This window comes from Aspergillus tanneri (assembly GCF_003426965.1).
Source record: "Aspergillus tanneri strain NIH1004 chromosome Unknown AapTan_3_pilon_pilon_pilon, whole genome shotgun sequence".
Lineage (NCBI taxonomy): Eukaryota > Fungi > Ascomycota > Eurotiomycetes > Eurotiales > Aspergillaceae > Aspergillus > Aspergillus tanneri.
The window spans coordinates 3,814,561-3,841,053 of NW_022984630.1; the positions used below are offsets into that span (position 1 = coordinate 3,814,561).

Genomic DNA, 26,493 nt, shown 5'->3' on the forward strand with positions numbered 1-26,493 from the left:
ATGGGCAAGAAGCAAGCATCGCCCGCCTACGTCCTAGGCGTGGGAATGACCAAATTCATCAAGCCCCGGGGAAAGGTGGATTACCATGAGCTCGGATTTGAGGCCGGTGTGAAAGCCATGCTGGATGCCCACATCAATTACGATGATGTTGAGCAAGGTGTTGCATGCTACGTGTACGGCGACAGCACCTGCGGTCAGCGTGTCTTCTATCAGTTCGGTCTCACCCAGATTCCCATCTACAACGTCAACAACAACTGTTCGACGGGATCCACTGGCCTGGCCATGGCCCGCACCCTGGTCTCCCATGGCGCTGCTGACTGTGTCCTCGTCGTTGGATTCGAGAAGATGAACCCGGGCAGTCTTCAGTCGGTCTACAACGATCGTGAAAACCCTACCGGCCAGTTTGGAATGATGATGGCCGAAACAAGAGGCGTCACGAATGCTCCTGGCGCGGCACAGATGTTTGGTAACGCTGGTCGCGAGTATATGGAAAAGTATGTTCTCCAGGCTTGGTACCAGGACTACACGATCGGATAGGAACTAATCGGTGGTCAGGTATGGCGCCAAAATCGAAGACTTCGCTGAGATTGGACGGATCAACCACGAACATTCCAAACGCAATCCCTACTCGCAGTTTCAGACCGAATACACATTTGAGCAGGTTCTCAAGGCCCCGATGATCCACGAGCCACTGACCAAGCTTCAATGCTGCCCAACCTCCGATGGCGCTGCTGCCGCCGTCATCGTTTCTCAGGAGTTCCTGGATGCGCGCCCGCATCTTAAGGAGCAGGCCGTCTTGATCGCTGGTCAGCAGCTGGCTACGGACGACAATACCCTCTACAACCGCAGTTCGATCGACCTCATGGGATTCGGAATGACTCGAAATGCGTGTCGAGCGGCCGTCAAGGAAGCCGGCGTAAACGTTAAAGGTATCAAGGTCTGCGAGCTTCACGACTGTTTCTCTGCCAATGAGATGATCACTATCGACGCACTCGAACTTTGCGAGCCCGGAAAGGCGCATGAAATGGTCCGGAAGGGTGACATCACTTATGGCGGCAAGATGGTGATCAACCCGTCGGGTGGCTTAATTTCCAAAGGGCACCCTCTCGGAGCGACCGGCCTTGCGCAGTGCGCAGAGCTGGTCTGGCATCTACGTGGCTGGGCCAACAACCGACTGATCGAGGGGACCGACGCCGCTTTGCAGCACAACCTGGGTTTGGGTGGTGCAGTGGTGGTGACCGTGTACAAGCGAGCCGATGGCAAAGTGGCCACTCCCGTATCGTCCGAAGCCGTTGGGAAGATCACAGGCCTCGGATACAACCCGGCAGTCGAGGCCAAGGGGTTCACAGCCCAACAAGCCCAAACAGTCCGGAGCAAGGATCATAGTGATGCATGGGCGTTATCTGACACTCAGGAGAGGGTCCTCGCTCGGTTTTAAGATCGAGTCGCGTACTTCTAGGTGTTGTCTGCATGACCTAACATAATTAAACAATTCCCGTGGCGTTTCTGTAGTTCTAGTGATGTGATTGTACTTGTCAATAAGATTGAATATAATTTGACGCTTCTATTCCTCCTAGTCCACCATGATTGCACGAGTATCTACTTTGTACCTGTGTTGGTCACTGCTCGGAAAAGCGTTTCCCCGGACACACATGTGATGACATAATCAAACAGCTGCACTAACGTAATCGGTAAGCGAGCGCCGCATGAAAGCGAGCGCTGCACCTCTCTATTCCATATAAAATGACACTTTTGAGAGTCTAATATCTCAACAATAAAGCACCTAGAGGGCATAAAATTTAATATACAGTATAATATAATAACGTATATATATATATTAAGCAGAGAAATTTTAGGAATGAATATTTCTCCAGATAAGATAAATTACAACTGTATTTTTTATATTTTTAGTTGTCCTAGTATTTAAAGCCAAGAAAGCTATTTAAAAACATGAAAATACCTTTTAGAATCCATATATATGTTATTGTCTTATAAAGATGTTCTATATCTACTGGTGGTTGAGATATTAAGGTTTCAAAGAGTGCCATTTTATATGGCGTACAGAAGTGCGGCGCTCGCTTTCATGCGGCGCTCGCTTACCGATTACGTTAAACAATAAAAATTTCGATTTCCCCAACGTTTTCTCCCTTCTTCTTTACCATTCCAGGTCTCTCACATACCCTTGTTGATGGATGCTGTGAAAGCTTCCAATTCCGTCTACAAATTTAGATCAGAGACCGAGAGCGATGAACAAGTGCTCGTTCTAATCCCATCGTCTGCCACTGGACCGGGTTAACCGTGCCTCCTCCGAGGTCGTTTGGGTTCGCTTAGAGCATACACTATCAATCATCACCCCCCCGAAGGTGGGAGATGTGAACACCACCATGCCAAATAATGTCATTGATTCTGTGAACCAAATAACTCGTCATGGGTGTGCCGTCCGTTCGGAACAGGCATCGGGGCTCATCAGAAAGGATTGCCTTTGCTCAAATGTGTTTGTTGATCTTCCACTAATATATAGGCTAAACATCTTAGGTATGTGCTTTAGGAACTCGTAGTGTATCCACCTCCTTGAAGCAGGCATATTCGAAGTCTCGTCCTTCATCTTCCATGATTTTCGAGGTCAAAATTCGTGCCGAGAGAAATTCTATTGGACACCGTCCATACTTCATTTCTCCCTCGTGTTGCGTCCGCTGTTGATTTTTAGATGTAGCGGTACGTGTCAAAGCAGGGAGATACATTCCAACTCGTAAGTAGTTTCCTTTTTCGCAAAGGTTTCGTCGCGTCTTGAATGGCTGGCGGAATGTACAGCGCGTAGCAGATATTGCTCTCCTTCAAGTATGCAGGTTAAACCTTTGAACGTCTCAGGACTTGCGAGAAGGGGCTCTCTACTGTGGATCATGTCGGTATGTTGCGCAATCAAGGGCGAGAAGATTTGATACCTGCAGAAAGATCTACCAAATTCGAGATTAGGATTGGCCATATCCTGCTCAGCTAGTCTGCTCCATGGACGCGTTTGAATGGAGGGTTACGATGGTTCATGCCATGAGTTTGATATCTTTCCTAGTCCCTTGCTTACAATCAAGGCACATTACTGACTAAAATTAAAAGGCCTTATGGCTTATGCATGTCGCAATACACGAGATGCTTTCTCCCAACACGTAAAGAATTCTCCATGCCGTGTGGCGTGCTTGAACGCGACCCAAGTCCGTGGGCGTGCGTCCCTCTTGTATTGCAATCGCCACGGACATACTTCGTATAAAGGACGTGTTGAAGCTCGACACAAGTCGTAGTTCTTTTCTTCCAACCGCCTTATCGTCTTGTTGTTGCTGCTGCAATTTGGCTACATAAACATCTTTGTGCCTAGCCTATCCACTCCTTTAGATATTTCGTTTCTTTTTACTGGGTTGCAATACTATCAGACAAAATGGCCCGCCTTAATTTGTCCGTTCTTGCTGCCTGCTTTATTCTTTCTGCTCTGGCTTCAGCCCTCCCTACCAAGCGCTTTGATCCTATGGCCGATGAGGATGACATGACCGCGGCCAGTGCAGCCGCAGTGGCCAGGGACTCTTTGCAAGTAAGTTAGGTTCAGTTCCTGTAAGCCTTTTGTGTGTTAATGAAGGCAGTCCACCGTCAATTTCTTTGATGATATGAACGAAATGTGGAAGGTGGACCACGCGGAGAAGATCAAGGACAAGGCCATCGGGAAAATGCAGGCTAGTGAGAAGGCGAAGGAGGAGGTAGAGAAGGAGGAAGAGAAGGTGGAAGAGCAGTTGGAAGAGGAGGAGCAGGCTATGGCCTCACAGCCTTCGCCTTCGCCCGTTGCGTCTGTCCAACATAGCCCTGTCCAACATAAACCCGTTCAACATCGCCCCAGCAAGCCCAGCTCCAGCCAGCCCAACCCCAGTAAGCCCAGCCAACATCACAATGCACAAACCTCTCATACTCAAAGCGAGGACATTGGAGATGGCAAGAACAAGAGCACTGGGGCAGATAAGAACGAGTCTGGAAAACAAGAGCCAGCCCCTGAAAAGGAAAGCACTCCGGAAAATGATGAAGTGCCGACACGTTCGGGGAAGTCTGATAAGGTGGCCACCAAACCATCGGCCACGGTATCGACGCCTAGCCCGGCCAGCAGCAGCAGCGCCGCCGCAACCCCGTCCAGCACCCATGAGGTGACGAACAACTTTTTCTCCAAAATCCCTGTTCTCGGTAAACTCTTGAGCGGCGGCGGATTGAATTAAGCTAGACTGATTGTCACCATCTGGGAGCGGGGGATAGCTCTGTTGATCTAGTCTTGGTATCTTTTATTTGATTGAGTTTTACCTTTTTGGGACGGGAGTTTTTCTGGATTGTATGTCAATGATGCGGCGGAATGCAATTTAAGTATCTAGCACTTGAACCGATTCTTCTGAGATACATAACAGCTATACTAGCATAGGTCTAGATTCTTTGCACCTTCTTAGACTCTTGAAACTCATTGTGGCTCTCGTTGCCGGCCTGTGTGTTTTATGGGATGCAGCTAGGGCGTCAGCTGAGGTTACAGAGGTTCAAGTGTTTAAGTGGTCCTTGAAGTATTGTGTACATTTTCAAGTGCATTTCTCAGTCAGACCTCAAAACCGGGTCTTGGTCATTGCATTTTTATATGTACATACAGTAATCGTTCGCTAGCCTGGTTGGAGGCAATGCTGAATGTGTAGCGACCTGTCTTTGCCTTAGATAGAGACGTACAATGATATCGTGTTCCACCATTATGCGAGGCTAGATGGATGCATTTTCACTAGTCCACCCTAACCACATTCCGAAGGGGCCACCTAAAGCTTTTCTCGGTACCATATTTGATAATATCCAAGAAGCAAGAATATTCCTGTCTTGCGATTTGCAGTCCTACCTCCAGGAAGTAAAACATACGGTGTCGTAGCCCTGTACTCTATTAAGGGGGATTTATACCTACTCATCCCTAAAAGCCAAAAGAGATATTAATACTGTCTGCATCCATCATGAGCTCTTGCTTCGATTCGCTTGTTGCTGTCCCTCATAAAGACCCGTATAATATCCCGCAAAATACCAGGACATCATGAGGTTCTTCAGACCCTCATCTTGTACTGTAAACAATCAGTCCGTGTTTTTGGATCTATACTCATGCTTGTATATTTATTACCTTGCGCTAAAGCTGCTTGTGGCATAGCTGTCCCGGGGGAAGCCGCCTCGGCCATGAATTGACTCCCTCCGGTTGATTGCGTTTCTGACGATGCACCTTTGCCTTCCGCAGTCTGGAATCACGTCAGTACTTCTGCTATGTACATGAAAAAGAGGGAGCTGAGTAGCACCGCGTACCTGTGACGACGGCTGCATCAGCAGAGTCTGTGCAGTCTCAGAGGGATCACTGACTACGGCCGCTTCGCCGTTGGTCTCCATGGCCCCTTCAACGTTCGCGTCCGGATCCTGGCCATCCGAGGCATCCTGGGCGTGTTCCGCAGCCTCGGCCTCTCTCAGAACATCCTCGAAATTCTCCCCTTTAGCATGGATGCTATGGTAGAGCTGTGTATGCTGAATGTTAGATGGAATCACGTGCGCCGTGAATGAAATGGAGTCTTCTAACATACCTTGTATTCCTCTACCGCCTCATCCCAGCTCTGGACGAGAGCAGTGTCGTCCCAGACTTCTTCATGCGTCAGGGCCTTTGATGCATTCCTGGCCTTTCCCATCGTAGCGGATATTAATAAATACGATGGAATAAATAAACGAACAAACGTAATAATTCCAGATGGATTTGTTGCTCTTCAGACGCTGTTACTACCGCGGAGATAAACTCGCTCACCGCCTACCTGTCGCAGTATCGATGAAAAAAATAATTTCCCGAAAAAATAAGTTTCCTTTTTTACTACAGACAAATTGTAGTGCTCAATCACAGCCTACAATTCTCCTGGGTTTTAGAAAAATGGCCCCTGGTAAGAAGGATAATAAGCGCAAGGGTATGCAAACTTTTAAATCGAAATTTCTCCTCATCTGGTTCCCGTTTATCTGATGAAATGTTAATAGCTGCCGTCGCCGCCGCTGCCGCCGACTCGCCCGCGAAGAAGACTAAGAAAGTGGAAGCCAAACCTACCGAGGCTGCTAAGGATTCCCCGAAGTCGATCTTGAAAAAGAACGAGGAGAATGGAACTGCCGCAGAGAAGAAATCCGCTTCGAATGTAAAGCTTAACAGCGAGCCAGCGCGCCAGATCAAGCCTCGCAAGCGTGCTGCCGATTTCCTTAGTGACGACGATAACAGTGAGCCCGAGGTGGAGGCAAAGGCATCCAAGACCGAATCGGAGAAGAAGTCGACTAACAAGAAGACCAAGAAAGAAGATGGTACTGCTGCTCCGGCTGCGAAAACAAAGCCGGCCAATGCCAAAGCCACTCCCAAGTCGAAGAAGCCGGAGGTTGTCGCCGAAGAGTCCGATGATGACGACGAAAAGTTCGCCGCCTCTGAAGCCTCCGAGTCTGACGAGGAGGAGGACGACCGGACTGTTGCGCTTATCAAGGGCTTTGAGAGTAGTGGCGACGAGGATGAGTCTGGCGATGAAGGCTATGATCCTAGCCAGCCCATCCCTAAGATCCCTGATTCGAAGAAAGCCAAGCGCAAGATTTTGAAGAAGCAGAAGGAAGAGAAAGCGGGTAAAGCTGATGAACCTGGCACTGTATATATTGGGTAGGAATTCCCTCCCTCATGCTGTGTTTACTATGATTCTGACATCTGATTGGTACAGACGTATTCCCCACGGTTTCTACGAACACCAAATGCGGGCATACTTTTCGCAATTTGGAGAAATCACTCGTCTGCGTCTGTCGCGGAATCGCATCACCGGCCGCTCAAAGCATTACGCTTTCGTGGAGTTTGAATCGGCTTCTGTAGCGAAGATCGTTGCGGCTACCATGGATAACTACCTGATGTACGGCCATATTTTGAAGTGCAAATACGTGCCGGCGGAACAGTTGCACCCGGAGGTCTGGAAGGGTGCCAACAGACGGTTCAAGCGCACTCCGTGGAACCGAATCGAGAAGAAGCGCCTCGAGAAGGGCAAGACAAGGGACCAGTGGTCTGAGCGCATTGATCGGGAGCAGAAGAAGCGCCTTGCCAAGGCTGAGAAGCTGAAGGCTCTCGGATACGAGCTCGAACTGCCGCAATTGATGAGTGTGAATGAGGTCCCTGCTAAAGGGGGAAATAAGGCCATTGAAGCCCCTGAGGAGGCAGAAGATAATGATCTCAAAGCTCTCGAGGCTCCTAAGGAGATGAAAGCAGAGAAGAAGGCTAACGATACCACAAACAAGTCCAAGAAGGAGAAGAAGGGAGGCCAGCCTGCAGCTGAGAAAGATACCCCCAAAGAGGATGGAGAAAAGGCGACCCCCAAGAAGGCGGCCAATGATGCCACTGCTTCGTCTACTGTGAACGGAGCAAAGGCCAAGAAGGCGAAAAGCAAGGTTAAGTCTAAGGTGTAGGCTTGGAGGGTAGTTCTTTTGTTTCTTTTAGTACATAGCATAAACGAGGTTTCTTTTACCACTCATACTGATTCTGTAAGACGATTGCATGTCGTAGTTGTTTATTCGTGCTCTGTCATTACTATTCCTACGCACCTGATGGTGTCTACCTCTGTCTTGACATATCTCGTGATATACTAAGAATTAGGTGATATTATTGGTCAGTTGCTATACAGTCACCTGACATAGAACTTCTAAATAAGGTTAGCACACCCACTAGATCAACCGAGAAGTGTTTTTAAAAAAAATCACCGAAGTTCCCGCTCTATTTTTCTTCTTTCCTTTCTCAACTCCTCGCTCAAAGGATCGCATTCAAAGCTCACACACAGGGTCTCTCCTAGCGAGAGGTCCTCTTCTTAAGCTTTGGGGAAAGTCCCCGGACACCCTGTCCAATTATTTAACGGTCAGGCAATGCGGAAACGCGCCGCCATAGAAGCAAATCGATAGCGGCTGATTGCCCTATTCTCTCCCAGCATCCATATCTATATCCGACACCCGGCTCTTTTGCGAATCTGGTGGAAACAATGGTGGTATAGTGGGGTGCTGGAGGGAGGTTGTTTCATTGGGTTGCCTTTCGTCGTGTTTGAATAGTCATGCGATTGCCTAGTAGGATCCTGTTATCCTGGCTAGGTAACTCAATGGGGCTCATTCTTGAGGCGAGGAGTTCATTCTTTTTTCACTTTCCGAGTCTGTAGCTTATGGAAAAGCGGTGACTGCTGCCCCCCACTGGTCTGGTCTAGGTTGCTGTCACAGAAGCCCTGTCGAATGGGTTGGACTCCCTTTGTCCTCAGGAGTATTTGAAACATGCTTTTGTCCCCCTATTGCATATGTTCATATGATGATATACCAATCATAGAGTCAAGCCCCGAAACTCCTACTACGGTATGGGGTTATTGACGAGAAACGATTTTTTTCTTATCTGACGAACATATCACAATTTGATAACTTATCTGTTATTCAATATTGTAAAATACAACCAATGAAGATACTATATTATTGCCCACAAATTCTGCACTGTTTTATTTTACAGTTCAAAACTCCATCTATACGTAACATGAAAGGCATCAATCATTTCGTCTTCTGAGTAGTAGCTGCCGGCGTAGGGCGTGTTGCTACTCGCTGTAACAAGGACGTGAAAATCTCCGCGAATACCGAGATCGCTGTCGCACAAACGTTGCTCCAGACATGAATACTCACCGAACCCAAGGGAGCCCGGGGGAAAGATAGGATCCATGTAATATAGTAGGGGAACCAGGCTTCTGGGAGTGCAAACACGGGGGTTTTCGAGTACCAGAATTGAAGAAAGACTTTCAGACCGGTCGTGCTTACCCACCGAGCGATTTTCACGCTCCAGTCGAAGGATGTTTTCTGGGCCGAGAGCGTCTTGTCTGTGAATTCACTGGGTTAGCTAGCTGTCTAGTTCCGAAGGCTGCAGAACTGTATGGATATAATTCCAACACATACTCATCGCTTCGCATTTTTCCATGGTCTTGTCGTGTCGTCTCCTGATTTTGGCCCACTTTGCAAATTCATCCTGGGAGCTGGTGTTGTTCATATCTCGCTTGAGTTGTAGAACCTCCCGTTTTAACTGGGCTTGCTCTCGGGCATGTTTAGATGTCGACGTCGGCAGCTTCAGATAAAGTAGCCATAACTTGAAGCAAGAACATGGTCAGTTAATCAGCCTGTTCACAACGTTGGGCGGCGGGCGAATGGAGGCCGTAAAGGAGAGCATACCAAACTGTCGATTGTGTCTGCACCAATGCTATTGATCAGGTAGATGGCCACATGCACGAAGAGGACCGTCCAAATGAGAGACAACATGGTGAGAGCGAGGATATAGTTGTAGAAGATGAGGGCCGGGCTGGATCAGTCGCACACAGCAGCAGGTTTCGGGGTTGTGGAAGAGACCACGAAACCCACTTGTGCCGAAAAGACAAGAACTGCACTATGCGACTTCAAGGCGAATAATAATCGTGGTTAAAGAGAGGGAGAAATGGAGATAAGAGAAGAGAAGATGGCAAAATGGAAAAGGCAAACACTGCGAGTGACGTTGTCACGCTGGGGCTTTTACCGCCCGCTTCACTTTTGTCGGCTGCGGCATTTCTGCTCCCGTTAATACCTTGTTTACAGGCGCTATTCGCCCGAACCACGACGACCACCACAGGGCTCGCACCACCATGCTCACGGGCGGGTTATCTGGTCAGTGAAGTGTATAGACACCCAATGTCCTCTCCCGTCGATGCGTTTCAGAACCTCTCCCGAATCTTCGCGACCAGATGCAATCGCATTCTTGAAATCGAGATCCTTCCTCCAGCTTTTGGACCGTTTCTGGAAGATGGCTGTTCAGTAGGGATTACCAAAAAGTATCTTGTGCAGGCCTTTGTGACTGCTCGATCTATCTTCTTCGAGAACTCCATCGGCGTATGCGACTCTTCTGCGACATCCCTGGACAACAATGAGGGTCCGACTTGGATGAGCCAGGGCAAGAGATTCGACGACTTTAACACCTCGTCGGAGATTATGCTACTTTTTGACTGTGAACATCTCACAGCATGCAACTGGCGAAAGAAACGACTAGCCGGTTATATCCGTCGGTATGAGCTTGAGCAGGAGAACGATGCTCTGGAACAGCTACTTCAGGCACTGGAGGGGGAGATCTCTCTCATGACATCTTTCCTCTGTTCCCCGCTACATAGACATACCAAATCGCCAACGCTATGGCAGCATCGATTTTGGGTGTTAAACGCGATGCTTCATGTGCGCGGGATGGGTCTGAAAGGAGGCAATTCGCAAATCCTGGGCTTTGCGGGTCCGGGTCTATCTTTGGAGAATGGAACTTCAGGACGGGAAACTATTTATAATCTACTGAAAAGCGAGCTGCGTACCGTTCTCCGTGCTGGGGAGTTACACCCTAAGAATTACTATGCTTTTAGCTATATGAGACAGCTTCTCGGCATCCTGTCTGACGCTATGGAAGAGGAACAGACCTCTTCCAATTTGTTGGCTCAATCAATCATCGAGGAGGCACTGAACTGGTGTCAGGCGCACCCGACGGACGTATCTGGCTGGATGTTTAGTCTTTACTTATTGGAAGTCGTGCAAGACCGGAACATCCAGAAAAATGTTCTCAATCGAGTATTGCGCTTTGCGCTAGATATTGGCTGGGAGGGTGAGAGCTTCTGGACATTCGTGGATTTGGTCGTGGAGTCTTTTGATCTAGTTGGACTGGCCATGGACGTTTTAGTATCGTCTCCAGACGTCGCTTCGACAAGTACATTAGGGCTGGTAGATGACATAACAGAGCCAAGGAAATCATGGAAGACTTGGTTATCTATGGCAAAGAGTCATTGGGCTAGTCGGAAATGATATTGGCAGGTCCACACAGTTGGCATAACTACTGCTAGTCGACTCCTATGGATGATGGGTCCCTCCTTGGGTCGGTACAGCTAGAAGCTGTAATGCTAGCCCTGCGGTGAAATTATTATATAGTAGGGCTATCCGTGATACAATGAGACAGCTTTCACCTTTAGTTACGAAGAATTGGAACGCCAAAGTAGATCAAAATAAAACGCCTCGCTAACCATACTATTGTGTAATGTTCTGCGCCGACAACCCCATCCCTCCTTCACTCCATCCTAGTACAAGCATTCGGGCAGATCTGTCACTGTAAGGCGCTCGTACCGCACTATGAGTATTTCTTATTCAACAAAAGGCCTCCAAGCGATAACCCATGTGTCCTCAGACAGAAGCGGAGTAAGAACGTCACAATAAACCCAAAAGGAAGGGAAGATAAAGGAGCACTATTCGACGGGAACCAGGTAGACGATCAATCGGCGCGGAGCTTCGAACTAATCCAAGAGGCTGTAAAAAAGCAGAGGCGGAGTTTCATTCATTCCAACTACTTCTTGCCAGCCTCGGCGGCCTTGCGCTCATTGGCTAAACGATAGAAAAGCAACAATAAGTACAGGCTTGATAGACGGAAGATGAGAAGTTAGGAGTAATAAGGAATCGACATACCGAGTCTTTGCTTCTCGCGCATGATGGCAGCACTGTTCTCCTTGTGTCGTTGAAACTCCGACCCACTCATTGTGTTCTTACTTTTCTAGAAAAGGCACTAAGAGTCAGTCACCATGCAATGTAAGCGTTATACAGTACGTTAGTCGATGTACAAAGAGAGCAGAAGACAGGGAAAATACAAGACAAGGAAGATCAACTTACCACGCTCGCCTCGGCCTTCTGGTTCTTCGCGCGGGCCTTCTCTCTCTGGTTTCCACGAGACATTTTTAAAGGCTTTCTATTCTGGTACTTAGATCACAGGTGACCTACAGACTGATGTTGATAATGATGGCGCTTTGATGAGTATTCTCCTAGGGACTATCTTCTGGCTGGCTGGTAAGATATGTTCCGGATGGGAGGTTAAAGGGGACCGTTGGAAAGTTTTGTTGTCTATTCCGTAGACTTGTCCCTCAGGCGCCGAGCCGCCACTTCGGCATTCCGTCAGCATCTCCGGCATTTGCCCATAAATATGTACACTCGTAATGATAAAAGCCTCAGTTTGTTTTGCTCATTTTCAGCCTATTAATTCCTCCGATACGAGGATGTACACGGTATAGAAAAGCGCTTGAAACTTATGCAAATCTTAGTATGAAGAAGTTAAACAAACGCTGTATGCCAAGGAGCACTCCTATTGAGTACTTCAATGTACATTTTGTAGGCACTACGAGACAGGGTTATGCACGCACCGGACTTAGTTTGCTGGCTTTCAGTATGCCCTGAATATTCTGGTTTTAAAATGTTTCATTTATGGCGGTTATATTGCACGGATGATTGGATGTATGCAAATGGTGCAAGTGAGTGTGGCCTAAAAATGGGTCAGGATATTTTGCGCATTATTATGATAGTATTGTAATTTGATGAGAATGATCCCTTAAATGTGCATAGAACCTTCAAATTACCGTCACCTTGGTGTCTAGGTAAATCTGGAGACAGGTAGCTTACAATTAGATATCTAAACTGGATCAGGAAACGTTCTCTCAGTACAACCATTGATGCCTGACCAGAGTAACATGCAGTACTGCAAACCAATGGCCTCTCCATTGGAACCCTATTGAAGAGGCTAAGGCATTGTTGACAGAATCAAGCGCTTAGCTCTGAGCTGTCTTATTAATTTGGAGGCAATAAGAATGGATGTCAAACAATGGCCAATGATCAAGGTGATAAAGTTTCAGGCGGGCGGCAAACTTGCATGTTAACCACTCCTTCTACTTCACCACAGGAATCTGTATAACTAGGTGTTGCGTCTAAATATGGCACATCTTAGCTGAAATAATAACAAGGGTACGAAAATAACTAAGCGCCAGAGAATGAATGGCCATTGTTTTCCGATCAATACTCAAAGATGTTTCACATCTAGACCGTGTCTATTGTGTCCATTGTCGTTCCATCTTTAGCCATTCATTCTCTATTCACTTGATTCTATTCCCATGGCCAAGCCTGTTATTGTAACAGGCTGAGGTGTCTTTTGTTTCACTGTTAGTTCTGTTCTTTCTTTTACCCTCAAGTCAACCTCGTAGCTCTTTCTTTCTTTTGGTCTTTCTCAGTACACGGTCCTACCGGCCGGTCCTTTCGCCATTACCTTCCTTTGACTAGTAGTTTTACTCAGCCGTTTTTTTTTTTTTTTTTTTTTTTTTTGGAGCGAGTCTCTTTTTTTCCCCTTCTTAAACAAACTTCTAGGTGATCTTATACAAACTCGTATGATCTTGGCTGGTATACGCTTCTGCACTTTCTAGTTTGAATATCTTAGTTCTCCTTCTTTTAGGAACTTCGACAATGATGGCGTCCCTGAAAGAGTCCTTGGCTGGTCCAGGGTTTGTGATCCTCAATGCTATTCGGGTCTTGAATATCATAGTGTTTCTCGATATCATTGCTGCCTGCGCAGTAATGCTGGCGAAAATCTCGCTGTTGAGCAGCTTTTTCTTTTTCGAGGCAGTCTCCCGTGCGATAATTGCCGGAGTCAGTAGTGAGTGAAGCTTGAGCCCTAGGTGTGGACTCTGTGGTGGTTTATAGGTACTAACAGCGGTGTTGTTGGCAGTATTTCTCATCATCTCCGAGCTCCCCTTCTTCCGCGGCTATTTTGATCGGAATTGGCCGTTGTTTGGTCAAGAATCTGGGTTTATCACCTTGGCTATAGTGATGATGATGCTTGGGATGAGCGTTCTGGGGGAGCTTAACACGCCCGCAACAAGCCAGGAGTCCCTCGGAATGGCGTTCTGGAGGATAGCTGTCTCAGCGGGGATTTTGGCTATGGTCATGAGTGTGGTTAATGCAATCGCGGTAAGTGGTGCTTCCTCCGTAGACTTTTTTTGGACCAATATGCTGACTACAAGCACAACTCCACAGAGCCTTGTCTTTACTAACCGTGATGCTGGTGTGAGCGCACGCCATGTCCGAGTGTATGGAGCAGTTGCGCCTCATAAAGTGGTCACACGACCTAGCAGTCAGCGCTCATTTCATCTGGGGTTAAACGGGAAGATTCGCTGCCCACGTATAGCCCTCATTCGCCTCTGAGACGACAGGCTTCTACACGGAGTGTGTCACGGTTTCCCCTGAAGATTTCCGGTCCCGTAAACTTGAATGATGCGGCGTCATCTAAATACTCCAGGGATTCGTCGGGAGTTGCCGTTCCAAATCTAGCGCACCATCCAGCCATGCAGTCTAGGCATGTTTAAGTAGGGGATAGCTAGACATCCGAGATGCTTTCACGACATAGTGTAGGACGTTCTGAGCTAGCTTCTTTGAACGTTCTTTATGGGGTTATTCATGTGGCGTTGACTGATTGACAATTAGCGGGTTTCGAGATTTGAGGAGTTTCATGCTGAACCCATGTCTTATTTAATTGATTCTTTTTGTTCTTCTTCTCTTCTTCTTCTCTCTTTTAGGTCCTTTTCAAATGCATGCTTATCGCAATGAGCCTGATAACGGTCACATTCTGGTATTGTGATGACTAGAAAGAGTATGAAAGATGATAGACAGAACCTCATAATTTGACACTGACTGTATGCATAATAAACAAACCGAAATATGGAAACTAAACCGTTGGCGGCAAGTGTCTTGGCACTAGCAGACGATAAGGCGATTTTCGGCATTTATGCCAGCTTTATCTTCATTATTTATTTGGCTGTTGTTTGAGCGATGCAACAGAACAATTGTACAACCTGCTGAAAAGATGGTCGAACTCGGAATCTCGTTTGCAACGTACGATAAGTCCATCCCTCCCTTGGGACCGAAGATGACACAATATAAACTAACGTATTATTTATACCTCCAGAATCAAATCTCTCTTAATCTTCTTTGCTCCAATCCTGATCCCCCGCGCTATAAATTTCTATCGGAGCCTACGTGTTGCAGTTTCCACTCGTCCACAGCCCCGTACTCTTCCTCCGAGCGCTGGACGTGCCCTGAATGTTCTCTTCTTCGCAACCCTCTTCTTCATACTCCTGAGTCTGCCATTCAACCCTCATGCGCCTGGAGAGAGTGTCTTCACTCTCACGCAGTCGCGCATCAACACTCCGACCGATGTCCTTTTCAACCGACTGGCGCGGTTCCGGCCAGGGAACACTTTGACGGAGTCGGATATCCTCCTTCGGTCCAAGTTTACGTCGTTGGGTGCTCGGAAAGTGTACCTGCGCTTCGGGCCAGATGTGTTGACTGGATGCCAATTCTGCACCCTCGATAATGTCAAGACGTACCTTTTATACTACCTACCTTTCTATACGCTGCTTCCACATCTGTTCCACATGGTCATTGTGGGCTTGGTGACCTCCGCACCCTTTGCGGGTCGCGAAGCGGCCAGATGGCGGAACAAGTTTACTGTGGCCGGACTGGCCCTGGCCGTCATCGACCTGTACATCGTCTGCACTCGGGACCCGGTGCAGTCAGCGCCAGCTTCTGTACGGGCGGGAACCCAACCCCCCTCGAGTTTATACCATCAGATCACGCTGCTACGACCTCTAGTATTTGCGATCTTCGACGGTCTATGTGCCTGTTTGATCTACGTGACCGCCACCCATCGCTTCTTCTTCATGCCGCCGTCCCAGGCGGACCAGATCGAGCAACTAGTGTCGAATTCGCTGTCAGCATTGTCCGGAGCTAGCTCGAAGCTGCATGCCATGAGTGTGACCCGGAATGCCGTTGTGCGAGACAAGGTCCTGAAAGACCGGGATGATGCATACTGGCGAACGGTCGTTTCGATGAGCGCCGGCCGCCCCAGCAGCACCCGGGTGGGAGACGATGATTCGCCGAGCGCCTCCACGACGAGTATCTGGGAAGAAGAGGAAGTAGTACGGGCCATGTCGCAGGCGATGGCAGGAGAAGGGGGGGTTGACATGGCCAAGCTAGGAATCAGTGCGACTGACTATGTCAATGGGGTGACAGCTGGTTTGGATGATGCTGAGCCGTAAAAAAGAGAATTCCAATATTCAGTGTCTACAACCTACATAAATATGTACTGTATCTAGGTACGATGGATAATACATGCGAAAGCCACAGTTTCCTGGAACCAATCAATTCCATACCATACCCAGGTTTGGATGATTGCAGATCGGGCTCTGTTGGAGCCCCCACATTTGAGAATTCAGCTGGTCCGGTCGAAGCCCTAGACTAGTTGATCTGGATGATCAGAAGACCGAGACAATCATACATTAGTCGGTGTCGAACCAGCCTGTGAACGGAGCGTGTGAGGCCGTGAGAAGCTGCCATTGGGAGGCGCTGTGGAGGTTGGGAACCTTACAGGACAGAGTTCTGTACGGCGGTGAATCTGAAAGTCTCGGGTACTGGGCAATGATATTGGCGTCCCGTAACCACTGGAGGTACGGAGTACCGTGTACGTAACTGTTGGTGGGCCGTCCCTCTTTTTGAAACGTCCCCTCATCTCCTTTCTATAGACTATTTTTTCCCTTTCTTTTATTGAGAATTTGAAGAAAGAGAAGATTTATTCTCATCTGGTTCTATCTCTCTAACAGTTGCGTGATTCTCCTCTATTCTTCATTCTTCCCTACGACCATCCGCATATGGTCGATTCTTTCCGCCATACCAATACTCGATTTCCTATTCTTAATTCTTCCCTATGACCAGAATCCCACTTGCTCAACGATTAAATACATACTAGACTCACCCAACATTCCGCGGCGGAACCGCGCGGTTAGTCCGTCAACACCGTGGTCCGGAACCACTTGACCTTGACTCTGACTCGCTCGGACAACCTTACTTTGTCTTCTTTTTTGTCCTCCCCGCCATTGGTCGCTCCCCTTCCCCAGTTCTGTCGTCGTGGCCCCTTCCATTCAGGATTCGGATTCCTTGAAGACTCAAGCCTCGTCATGGTCATGGACAAGGACGTCGTCTCCTCCCCGTCGTCGTCGGTCGCAGAGCTCAATGCCTGTGTGTCCACCAATGCCCATCACCACCGTCCTACCACCAAAGAAACAACCTTCCGAGAATGGGTGGTTGCCAACCAGATCGGTATGACTATGACCTCAATGGCCTGTCCTTTACCTTTCTTTCTTTTCTTTCTTTCCGGTTCCGTCGTCGTTCCCTGCTTGTCCTCTCCCTGATGTCATGTTCATCCCAATGTGTAACCCGATGACCATGCTTTTAGCGGAATTCCAAAATGGCATTGGCTAACCGTCTGCGAGCACAGGGATTTCGTTGACAATTCTCTTGATGCTATTGGCAGTCCATCATCTCTATCCTTCGCTCCGTCCATACACCACTCCTTTTTTCCAGCTATCTTATTACCAGCCTGAGCAGGGCCATTACGTTCAAGGCTGGGATGATATTTACTTCGTTGCCAGTTCGGCAATCGCTTTCACGGCCATCCGGGCCATTACCATTGACTGGATCCTCCAGCCGATTGCGAGACGTGCGGGATTGAAACGGAAAGCGTCGGTTCGGTTCGCCGAGCAAGGGTGGGGGTGGCTGTACTATGGGTTTTTCTTGTCGTTTGGAATGGTTCGTACTATAGCCCCTTCCCGGGGGCGTGTCCCGGTCGATTTATATATCTTATGCTAATGGGAGGTTAGTACATTTGGTCGCATTCGTACTACTGGCTCGACAATGGCGCCATCTGGGCGGAGTGGCCGTCTCGCGGCGTTTCAGGCACTCTGAAATGGTACCTTCTGGTGCAACTCTCGTTCTGGATACAACAATTCTTCGTAATCAATATTGAGGAGCGGAGGAAGGACCATTACCAGATGTTGATCCACCATATTATCACCAGTACCCTTCTGACATCCGCCTATTTCTATAGCTTCTATAATGTTTCTAATGTGGTGCTGTGCTTAATGGATATCGTTGATCTTCTTCTGCCGGTATGTCCCATGTCCGTACCTATTTGCTGGAAGATGCGATGACTGACACAATGTCCAGACGGCCAAAATCCTCAAATACTTCAAATATGAGGCCACCTGTAATGTCGCTTTCGGTGTATTTATGGCTGGGTGGCTTCTCACACGTCATATCATGTACCCAATACTGTGCTGGTCTATCTTTAAAGAGGTACCTGCCAAGATGGCGTATGGCTGCTACTCGGGCACTACCGCAGAAATGATTTCCACCGATGGCTACCCCAACAAGTTTACCTACCTCTTCTATCCCTTCCTGGACCTCGATGGCCCTATCTGCATGAACCGTACGATCAAGTGGATCTTCCTTTCGTTTCTACTGGCGTTGGAGGTGTTGTCCATCATCTGGTTCACCATGGTCGTGCGCGTGGCCGTGGGCGTTCTCCGTACTGGAAACGCCGAAGATACCCGCAGCGATGACGAAGACGAAGAGGTCTACGTGAGACGCAAGGACAGTCCGAATGGCGGCGTTAACCCTACCGACAACGCCAGTGTCGAATGGCGCAGAGCGAACGGGTCCTCTACCGTTCGGCCTCGAGGACGTGGACGGGTCCGACTCGGAGAGCAGAGTGATCATAGGGCATTACTAGGACGAATCGGCTGTGAGAAACCGACTTAGATCTCCGATACTGCCTGATTTCACGACATATTTTCTCTCACCCTCTCTCATTTTGCACTCATTTTCTAATGCTCTTATGGATATGGAATGGATTGCTTCGTGACTGATGTTGACCAAGTCACCGACACACATATACTCCCTATTTTCATGCCACCTGGGTTTCAGTCTTTATCCGTTGTCGCATTTGATACCATGAACTTGGCCGATCGTATAGGCGTTATTATTGTTTTTGTGATTGTGATTTTAATTATTATATCCTCCACTGTGATGATTATCTGATTACCTGATTATTCGATTCATCTTATGGTTTATAGGCATGGTATTATCAATACCAGTGTTGAATATTATGTCTTTCATGGATCATATTTTTGACGATCGAGCATACTTTCTCTCATGATTGAACAATTTCATATTACATATCGATCGATAGTGACAAAGGGTTGATTGGATTGTCTATGTAAAATCCCTGGAAGACAACCTGCGTCAGATCGTCTCAACTTCCCTTATTCAACGCAAGTATACTGCTGTTTAATCGACCCTACCTGCAGTCGTCGTGCACTTTCGATCGTACCTAGTAGAATAGGTAGTTAAGTAGCTATCACGTTAAGCCAACACAGCAACATTGAGAATGCCTAATCTCACAGATCTTTTGGGACGTACCTGATTTGGACCGTGCATTTTGAAGCACAAATGCCAGATACTAACTGACGCGGTAATTCTGACGCCTATTAAACACATTGTCTGGTCTAGTACTTACCCAGTACTAAGTCCTAGTCCTAGGTGCTTGCTTGGAACGAATGTAATTAACTACAGAGTACCTGTCCAGTATGGATCTATCAATCTCTACGTTCAGACTACTCTACACAAGTGGTATGATTCATTTCTCAGTAGATACCTATCCACTGAAATATTGAATTGGGTAGTCAATGATATCTCGACCATAGAATGAACTACCGCCTAATAAATTATGTCCTTGCAGTACCGTCATCGTTGCTCGTCATCGTCGTGGGGGAATTGGTCACGCATCAATAAATATAATAATGAAAACAAATGGTATGAAAAGACAATAGTAAAGTGAAAAATATAAATATAAACAAAAAAAAAAAGGTGCTGTCCTGAATCATAGATGGTTGGATTATGTAATGATTGGTGCATTCATCTCAAAATATGTCGTAGCGGGAGGAGGATTCTTGATGTTTAGAATGTATTCCCGCATTTGATCCTCGTCCCAGAGGTATGTCGGCGACCGGCGGGCTCTATACTGTCGAGCCACTAGGGCCTCTTCATCAACGTCATCCGAGCCGAGCGCGCATTCTTGCTGCGTCATGACGAAGTCAATCAGAGCCTGTCGTATATGATCCCAGATGGTCCCTTGGCGTTTCCATTCGAGGCGTTTGACAATTCGCATAAATCGTGAAACCACCCAACATCGGTCCCCAGAATCCCCTGGTTGGTCCCTCGGGTAACCGCCGTTATTCAGGAAGAGCCAGAGAATAGCAGTGATGCTTGGGTTGGCGTGCGGATTCAGTTTCTTGACTTCCATGCTCAGCCACTCGAGGTAGTGGTCAAAGTTGAGGGACTTAAGATAACAATCGTGTAATGCGACTGCAAGGAAGACAAGGCAGGACATGCCTGTATAATCGTCGATAAAGCGAACGTCTCGGATCCCATGATCATAGTCTGGAATCATGGTAAGGATGATATGCAGCTGTGTTCCTGGGCTAAATTGCTTGATGCGGCGATGTGCATCTTTAGATATCAAGTCGGGAGTTGAGTTCAACGCGGCACGTTCCAATTCATGAAGATGGCGGAAGAATCTCAAAAAATCTTCGCATGCTCGGAAGTGGTCACAAAGGCTTTCTGAACCTTCATCCGTCGTAGAATCATGAGGAATACCAAGATGTAGATCAGGGGAGAGGAAGTCAAATCCAGCTGGTGGAGAGTCTGGTACTGCTCCGGTCCAAGGTAGGGAGGTACTAACAATTGCCTTGGGAGCACAGCTAAAATCGACCCTGGCAGAAGTCAGCCAACAAAGTAGGAAACAGCCAGACATCAATAAATTACCAATAAAGAACTTTCTCCAAGAAAGGGCTCGATATCCGCATTCCTCGCATCCCCCCTCGGTTCCTGATCATCGACGCTAGTCCCCTAAAGTGTACACGCTCAATTGAAGCGTCCTTGGACCATTTCTTCTTTGCGTCAGCCTCAATAAGTAGCTCCGGGAGTATTTCAAATACCTCAATAACAGCCATGGTAGCTACTGAATATATCGTCCCGTCATTTTGACCTGTCGAGTCTGCACGGAGGCGCTCATTCATCAACCGTAAAGCCCGCATCTTGTGAGTGAGACTCTGAACCGATTCCACCTTGCCTTCTACACCTGCACGATGCTTTGAGGCAATAGCAAGCATAGCCTGAAATGGGAGTTCGTCGTGTAATGCAAATTGCCGAAATATTTCCATCATCGGGTTGCCTGCGACGCGATCGACGAATTTGTACATCATGGATGGGTAGGTCACCACAACTTTACTGTTCGTAAGCTCCTAGCCAGAACATATGACGTGATATTTTAAATAGAAAAAAAGCAAAAAAAGTCTAGATGTACAACGGAACCCCAGGTATTGGGAACGTAAATGTGAAATATAGGGTCGAAACTTACAATGTTGAATCAATTCATGATCTGCATGGCAGATCGATATAGGATAACAGCTAAAGGGATCCCTTCCACCCCCTTCCCCAGGAGATACCAGAGGATCTGAAGAATTGAAGCTACTCAATAGAGGAGAAGTTTCTTCTTCGCGTTTGACCTTGTGTGACTTCGGGACCAATGATTGTGAAGGCGACTTCCCCTTTTGCAGAATCGGTTGTTCCTCGTCGGTGGACGGCGAATCCCTTTCACTCTTCGTAGGTGATTCATCCTCCACACTTTCTATTCGGGAGGAGGTGCCTGGTGTAGCGGAATCTGAGGCCTGGCGAGTGGCCCAACCGCCAACCGGTATACGAGAGGTCCCCAGTCGAGCGATGCTGTCCAAGCGCCGTTGGTGCATATACTGGCGCATGGCATGCCGGCGGACTTGCCGGCGTGACTCGCTATCGGTTACGAGGACAAACTCGAACTTCCTGGATTGGGAAGCCTGCTGATTCGCCCTGGAAGGCGGACTGCTCCTGGGCGATCTTTGGTCACTCGCATGATTACTGGCGAGTCTGCGCGCAGGCGGAGCTCCCGAGGAACCGGCATCAATCAATTCCTGGCTATGGATGTCGGGCTTGATACTTGGTTCAGCACCCTTACTGCCCTCTTCCCCCATAGTCTCATGATCCGGCTCGGACCGGCGAATGAATAGCACAGGTCGAACCGTGCGCTGGAAATAGTCTAGTGGGGAAGAGGCTTGTCCAGTTAGCTTGTCGGTGGAGAGTTCCGAATTGCTCTTCGGATAAATGAAAGGATTTTTCCCACACGCTGCAAGTAACTGGGGCCGCGTCAGAATTTCGCGGGCGCATATCAGAAAGAATCGTGTTGGATTCCAAAACTTCCAATGTTCTCCGTCCGCCCGATTTCCCCTTTTGGAGCTCTGCCCCACCTTCCCCACGTGATGGTCCTTGCTTTGACTCAGCAAGCCAGGCCAATCAGGACGCAGGAATAGTTAAGACAGGCAGAGATCCATCTAGGAGTATTCATCCGGTGCCTGATTTAGTGTCTGGCAAAAAAAAAAAAAAAAAAAGTATGGGAGTAAGTACGAATAACTGGGGAACTACGGAGTACAGCGGTACTACATAGAGTGAGTGTGCTGTGGATGCCAAGATCACAGGATGTTCGTGTTACAATGCAATTACTGTGCCGTGCCGATCGCCTGTCACAACTTCCTATTGATCTCTCATTGAATGCCCAACATGTCAAAGCTCCACGTCAGTTTTATTTATTTTTTTTTTTTTTGACCCGTTCGCTCGCCATGGGACAAGTGACCACCCGATTAGGCTAGTAATCTGGCTTTTAACCCTTGCATTAGTCCTCACTCTCTCCTCACAGGCTGACTTCTTAGTGGCTGATCAGGCTGACACCACTACTTTTGATGCCACTGGCACTTTTCCATGGATTTAACCAAGCTTATCTCAACCCATACCACAAGTACCCAAAAGGGGAAGTGGCCACATAGAAGTCTGGGCCTTTTGCGCCGTTCCATTTGCCTGGATACGCGGGCCCTCGCGTTCGAGCAAGCAATTGAATGAAGAAAACTAGACCAATACGGCACTAGATTTGTGATCCTTGGGTAAGAAGAGGCCCATTAAGTTTTCTCGAATGTGGCCGGGAAACACGGACCAGCGCTCTCATGTGCTGATAATAAATTGTATCACCCCACTCAATCCAGCAACAGTAAGGTCTCGTAGCAATGCATTCAGCCACCATTTTCTCGAAGTTTTGCCAGCGCTGCCATTATGCCTTCACTCATGTCTCCTTTTTGGTTTGTTTCGTCCGCTTGACGGGGTTCTGGATTGCATTCCAGCATCTGTGCCAAATCCCCTTCTGGTTTTTCCAATTCCATATTGTCCTCGAGAGGAGCGTGAATATATGTAGATCCTGATAAAGTCAAGGCATTCTGATCCAAAAGCCCCGTCTCTCTGTACGAATTGTTCCTTTTAGGAGCTGCTGCTTTCTTGGTTGATTCGACCCTGAAGTCTTCCCTCACGGCATTGCACCACTGTCGAACTTTTTTTTCGCCCCAACCGGGTACTGAGCTAATCTGCTCCGGCTGTGCGTTGATTGCATTCTGTAAGCTTCCAAAGGTAGATATAAGACTTGCGGCGTCAGACTTGTTGATGCTTCTAGGTGCCGTGACAAACTCAACCAACGACTCTTTATATGATTGGGCCTGCTGCGTGCGGATTGCCGTTGGCTGAGAATTTTCCGAAGACTTGAACAATTCTAAGTAGTGAGCAGCTTCAGGCGCCGACCAACAAAGAACCAGCGTGAGATTATTAATGATCGACGTCTTTGATAGCTCTTTCAAGCTATCTTCATGATTCGGTATATCGACCATAATCAGGAGGATCCGGAGTAGATATTTTCCTGCCAACAACCGGATTCGAGAGTAGATGTACTCAGGGTGGAGCCGGTGGTACTTCAGCGACAGGAACAACGCACAGGTAGTACCTCCCAGCACATAGTCCGCAGGAGTATCTACGTACTCCCATGGCAGTAACTTGATGTGATTCAGGATTGGATTGCCCTTTTGTCTGGTTGAAACGAGAATCGCGGAAGGGCCACTTCTGCTGGCGAGCGCCTGCGGCGTGGGTTGTTGGATCTTTGGCTGCGATGGTCGTGTCGGAGCTGGATGTGGCGTGGAAGGGTCTGAGGCATGACCAACATTAGCATTATTCCAATGTTCATCAGCCATAGCTCCTGGTAACCGTTGCTACAATAGCCAATAACCATATAATGTGTTTTGGATGAGGCGTGGCCTCTTAGATAGTATCCACCTATCTCACCGCCTAGACCCGCTTTTTTGTCTCCAAGAACATCGGCGGGAATTTTCTGCCGCTAATTTTACACGGCAGAGAAAAAAAGAGCTGACAATCACCTGCTGCATTGATGGCCGGAAGTGACAAGGCCACCATGGAGAAAGAGAGCTCCAGTCCAGAAGTTCCCGCGTCTCTTATGGATGTGTCAAAAAATGGCACTACTGCGCAAGGGGATAATGGGCTGCCGAAGAGAACTCTGTTTGTTCGATCACTTCCCGCCTCAGCGACTACCGAGAGTTTAGCAGAGCACTTCTCGCAATCCTATGTTATTAAACATGCCACTGTCGTAAACGACTCGAAAACAAAGCAGTCCAAAGGCTACGGTTTCGTTACCTTCGCCGATGTTGATGATGCGAAAGCCGCTTTGGAGGAATTCAATCAATCCGTTTTCGATGGCAAGAAAATTCGGGTCGATTACGCCCAACCACGCCACCGAACGATCGACGAGAAACTAGGAAAGAGTGTGCCGTCGTCTACTGCAATTGAACTGAAAAAGCAGAGAGAGCAACAGAAAGATGCCGCCCTGCCGCCTAAGTTGATCGTCCGAAACTTGCCTTGGAGTGTCAAAGAACCGGATGATCTAGCTGTTCTTTTCCGAAGCTTCGGGAAAGTCAAACAGGCCATTCTCCCGAAAAAGGGGAAGGACCTGGCAGGATTTGGTTTTGTGGTTATTCGAGGGAAGAAAAATGCCGAAAAGGCTCTGCAGGCTGTGAACGGAAAAGAAGTTGATGGAAGAACTCTAGCCGTTGATTGGGCTGTGCAAAAGGATGTGTGGGAGAATCTGCAGAAAGAAAACGAGGCTAAGGAAGACATTGTGGAAGAAAAGTCCAGTGATGTCGAGATGGAAGATGATACCCTGTCGACAAAGTCGGTCTCTGACGATGACAATGATATTTCATCTGACAACGATGAAGATATTGAAAGTATAGGTGATGGTGAGGGATACGATGAAGAGGGCGAAGATGAAGAGAAGGAAGAAGTGGAGGATGAAAGAAACGCATGTACTATCTTTCTCCGGAATCTGCCTTTCACGTGTACGGACGAGACTCTTTACGAACACTTCACTCAATTCGGAAACCTTCGTTATGCACGCATTGTTGTTGATCAGGAAACTGAACGTCCGCGTGGAACAGGTTTTGTATGCTTCTGGAAGGTCGATGATGCAGCGTCTTGCGTGCGCGACGCCCCAAAACAACTAGACGCCGTCGCTGCAGACAAGTCAACAGCCAAGAAACCTTCTACTGCACTCAAACACTCAGTATTGCAAAATGAGAACGCTGACCCAACAGGCCGATACACAATGGAGGGCCGTGTATTGCAAGTCTCCCGTGCTGTAAGCAAGTCTCAGGCTACAAAACTTGAGGAAGAGGGCGTGTCTCGACGATTGGTCCGTGACACTGACAAGCGCCGTCTATATCTGCTTTCTGAGGGAACAATTCCTCACAACTCTGCGCTGTATAAGAAACTTTCGCCATCCGAGATAAAGATGAGAGAGGATAGTTACAAACAACGACAAAACTTTATCAAGAAGAACCCGACACTTCATCTCAGTCTAACGCGACTTTCCATCCGCAACATTCCACGTCATGTCACTTCGAAGGATTTGAAACAACTTGCTCGACAGGCGATTGTTGGGTTTGCCAAGGATGTCTCGGCCGGCATTCGTCAGGCCCTTTCTAAAGAAGAACTGCAGCGGGCCTCCGAGGAAATGAAAGAGGCGGAGCAACAAAGAAAGAAAAAAGGACAGGGAGTCGTGAGACAATCTAAGATTGTTTTCGAAGGTCGGGATGGCAGCAAGGTCGAAGAGAATAGCGGCGCGGGACGAAGCAGAGGATACGGCTTCGTTGAATACTATACTCATCGCCATGCTCTGATGGCACTAAGATGGCTCAACGGGCATGCTGTCGAGGCTCCTACGACCGGCTCTGAGGATGCTCAAGACAAGAAAAAGCGGCTCATTGTTGAGTTCGCCATCGAAAACGCCCAAGTCGTCAAGCGTCGTATTGAGCAACAAGCCAAAGTACGCAATCAGAAGAAGGACAGTATGCAAGGCGAAGGCAAGCCGAGCAAGGACGAGCCTAGGAATAACAAGGCACCTCCGAAAGGGAAGAAGAGAAAGCGACCAGAGGGCAACGATGGTAAAGGTCAAGATGGAGATGATGAAGAACAAAACAAGATCGCTAAGCGCAACCGAATCATCGCGAAGAAGAGGATGCAACGCAGGTCACGGAAGTGAAATCAGTTGGAGGGAAAAGCAAAAAGTTATAGATAATCTGCACAATTTTCATTTGTAATTTAACACGATCTCTGGTACGGGTAGAGTAGATTTTCACCTAACAAGGAGTCCAGCGCATCTTCGATGCATCCCATGAGAACCAGACAAGGCGTCAGTTTGTGGGTATCGGGCAATTCAACAGCATATTCGATCACTCCTAACTC

At 48.0% G+C, this 26,493-nt stretch overlaps 13 protein-coding genes across 13 annotated transcripts; 8 read left to right on the top strand and 5 right to left on the bottom strand.

The window, feature by feature from the left end:
* ATNIH1004_005086 (putative sterol carrier protein) lies at nt 1-1,438 on the top strand (the record flags this gene model as incomplete). The annotated part of the gene is made up of 2 exons (XM_033569746.1): nt 1-494; nt 556-1,438. 2 exons carry the CDS (start codon nt 1-3, stop codon nt 1,436-1,438), a joined length of 1,377 nt encoding a protein of 458 aa, XP_033428552.1.
* Nucleotides 1,439-3,427: 1,989 nt separating this feature from the next.
* ATNIH1004_005087 (uncharacterized protein) lies at nt 3,428-4,244 on the top strand (the record flags this gene model as incomplete). Its single annotated transcript, XM_033569747.1, has 2 exons — nt 3,428-3,577; nt 3,627-4,244. The coding sequence occupies 2 exons, from the start codon at nt 3,428-3,430 to the stop codon at nt 4,242-4,244; spliced, it is 768 nt and encodes a 255-aa protein (XP_033428553.1).
* A 754-nt stretch (nt 4,245-4,998) lies between these two features.
* ATNIH1004_005088 (uncharacterized protein) lies at nt 4,999-5,708 on the bottom strand (the record flags this gene model as incomplete). Its single annotated transcript, XM_033569748.1, has 4 exons — nt 4,999-5,105; nt 5,162-5,273; nt 5,338-5,541; nt 5,607-5,708. 4 exons carry the CDS (start codon nt 5,706-5,708, stop codon nt 4,999-5,001), a joined length of 525 nt encoding a protein of 174 aa, XP_033428554.1.
* A 233-nt stretch (nt 5,709-5,941) lies between these two features.
* Nucleotides 5,942-7,482, top strand: ATNIH1004_005089 (uncharacterized protein; the record flags this gene model as incomplete). The annotated part of the gene is made up of 3 exons (XM_033569749.1): nt 5,942-5,975; nt 6,043-6,694; nt 6,753-7,482. The coding sequence occupies 3 exons, from the start codon at nt 5,942-5,944 to the stop codon at nt 7,480-7,482; spliced, it is 1,416 nt and encodes a 471-aa protein (XP_033428555.1).
* A 1,107-nt stretch (nt 7,483-8,589) lies between these two features.
* On the bottom strand, nt 8,590-9,342 carry GET1 (guided entry of tail-anchored proteins factor 1; the record flags this gene model as incomplete). Its single annotated transcript, XM_033569750.1, has 3 exons — nt 8,590-8,909; nt 8,986-9,172; nt 9,256-9,342. 3 exons carry the CDS (start codon nt 9,340-9,342, stop codon nt 8,590-8,592), a joined length of 594 nt encoding a protein of 197 aa, XP_033428556.1.
* A 402-nt stretch (nt 9,343-9,744) lies between these two features.
* Nucleotides 9,745-10,887, top strand: ATNIH1004_005091 (uncharacterized protein; the record flags this gene model as incomplete). Its single annotated transcript, XM_033569751.1, has 1 exon — nt 9,745-10,887. The coding sequence occupies one exon, from the start codon at nt 9,745-9,747 to the stop codon at nt 10,885-10,887; it is 1,143 nt and encodes a 380-aa protein (XP_033428557.1).
* Nucleotides 10,888-11,419: 532 nt separating this feature from the next.
* Nucleotides 11,420-11,802, bottom strand: ATNIH1004_005092 (4F5 domain protein; the record flags this gene model as incomplete). The annotated part of the gene is made up of 3 exons (XM_033569752.1): nt 11,420-11,457; nt 11,539-11,623; nt 11,740-11,802. 3 exons carry the CDS (start codon nt 11,800-11,802, stop codon nt 11,420-11,422), a joined length of 186 nt encoding a protein of 61 aa, XP_033428558.1.
* Nucleotides 11,803-13,353: 1,551 nt separating this feature from the next.
* Nucleotides 13,354-14,088, top strand: ATNIH1004_005093 (uncharacterized protein; the record flags this gene model as incomplete). The annotated part of the gene is made up of 3 exons (XM_033569753.1): nt 13,354-13,540; nt 13,613-13,854; nt 13,921-14,088. 3 exons carry the CDS (start codon nt 13,354-13,356, stop codon nt 14,086-14,088), a joined length of 597 nt encoding a protein of 198 aa, XP_033428559.1.
* Nucleotides 14,089-14,746: 658 nt separating this feature from the next.
* On the top strand, nt 14,747-15,980 carry ATNIH1004_005094 (uncharacterized protein; the record flags this gene model as incomplete). Its single annotated transcript, XM_033569754.1, has 2 exons — nt 14,747-14,775; nt 14,849-15,980. 2 exons carry the CDS (start codon nt 14,747-14,749, stop codon nt 15,978-15,980), a joined length of 1,161 nt encoding a protein of 386 aa, XP_033428560.1.
* Nucleotides 15,981-16,895: 915 nt separating this feature from the next.
* On the top strand, nt 16,896-18,537 carry LAG1_2 (putative longevity-assurance protein (LAC1); the record flags this gene model as incomplete). Its single annotated transcript, XM_033569755.1, has 4 exons — nt 16,896-17,037; nt 17,216-17,526; nt 17,598-17,885; nt 17,944-18,537. 4 exons carry the CDS (start codon nt 16,896-16,898, stop codon nt 18,535-18,537), a joined length of 1,335 nt encoding a protein of 444 aa, XP_033428561.1.
* Nucleotides 18,538-19,672: 1,135 nt separating this feature from the next.
* On the bottom strand, nt 19,673-22,718 carry ATNIH1004_005096 (uncharacterized protein; the record flags this gene model as incomplete). The annotated part of the gene is made up of 4 exons (XM_033569756.1): nt 19,673-20,549; nt 20,602-21,080; nt 21,285-22,007; nt 22,659-22,718. The coding sequence occupies 4 exons, from the start codon at nt 22,716-22,718 to the stop codon at nt 19,673-19,675; spliced, it is 2,139 nt and encodes a 712-aa protein (XP_033428562.1).
* Nucleotides 22,719-22,931: 213 nt separating this feature from the next.
* Nucleotides 22,932-23,930, bottom strand: ERCC1 (DNA repair protein RAD10; the record flags this gene model as incomplete). The annotated part of the gene is made up of 1 exon (XM_033569757.1): nt 22,932-23,930. One exon carries the CDS (start codon nt 23,928-23,930, stop codon nt 22,932-22,934), a length of 999 nt encoding a protein of 332 aa, XP_033428563.1.
* Nucleotides 23,931-24,148: 218 nt separating this feature from the next.
* Nucleotides 24,149-26,290, top strand: NOP4 (mRNA-binding ribosome biosynthesis protein NOP4; the record flags this gene model as incomplete). Its single annotated transcript, XM_033569758.1, has 1 exon — nt 24,149-26,290. One exon carries the CDS (start codon nt 24,149-24,151, stop codon nt 26,288-26,290), a length of 2,142 nt encoding a protein of 713 aa, XP_033428564.1.
* Between the last annotated feature and the right edge of the window lie 203 nt (nt 26,291-26,493).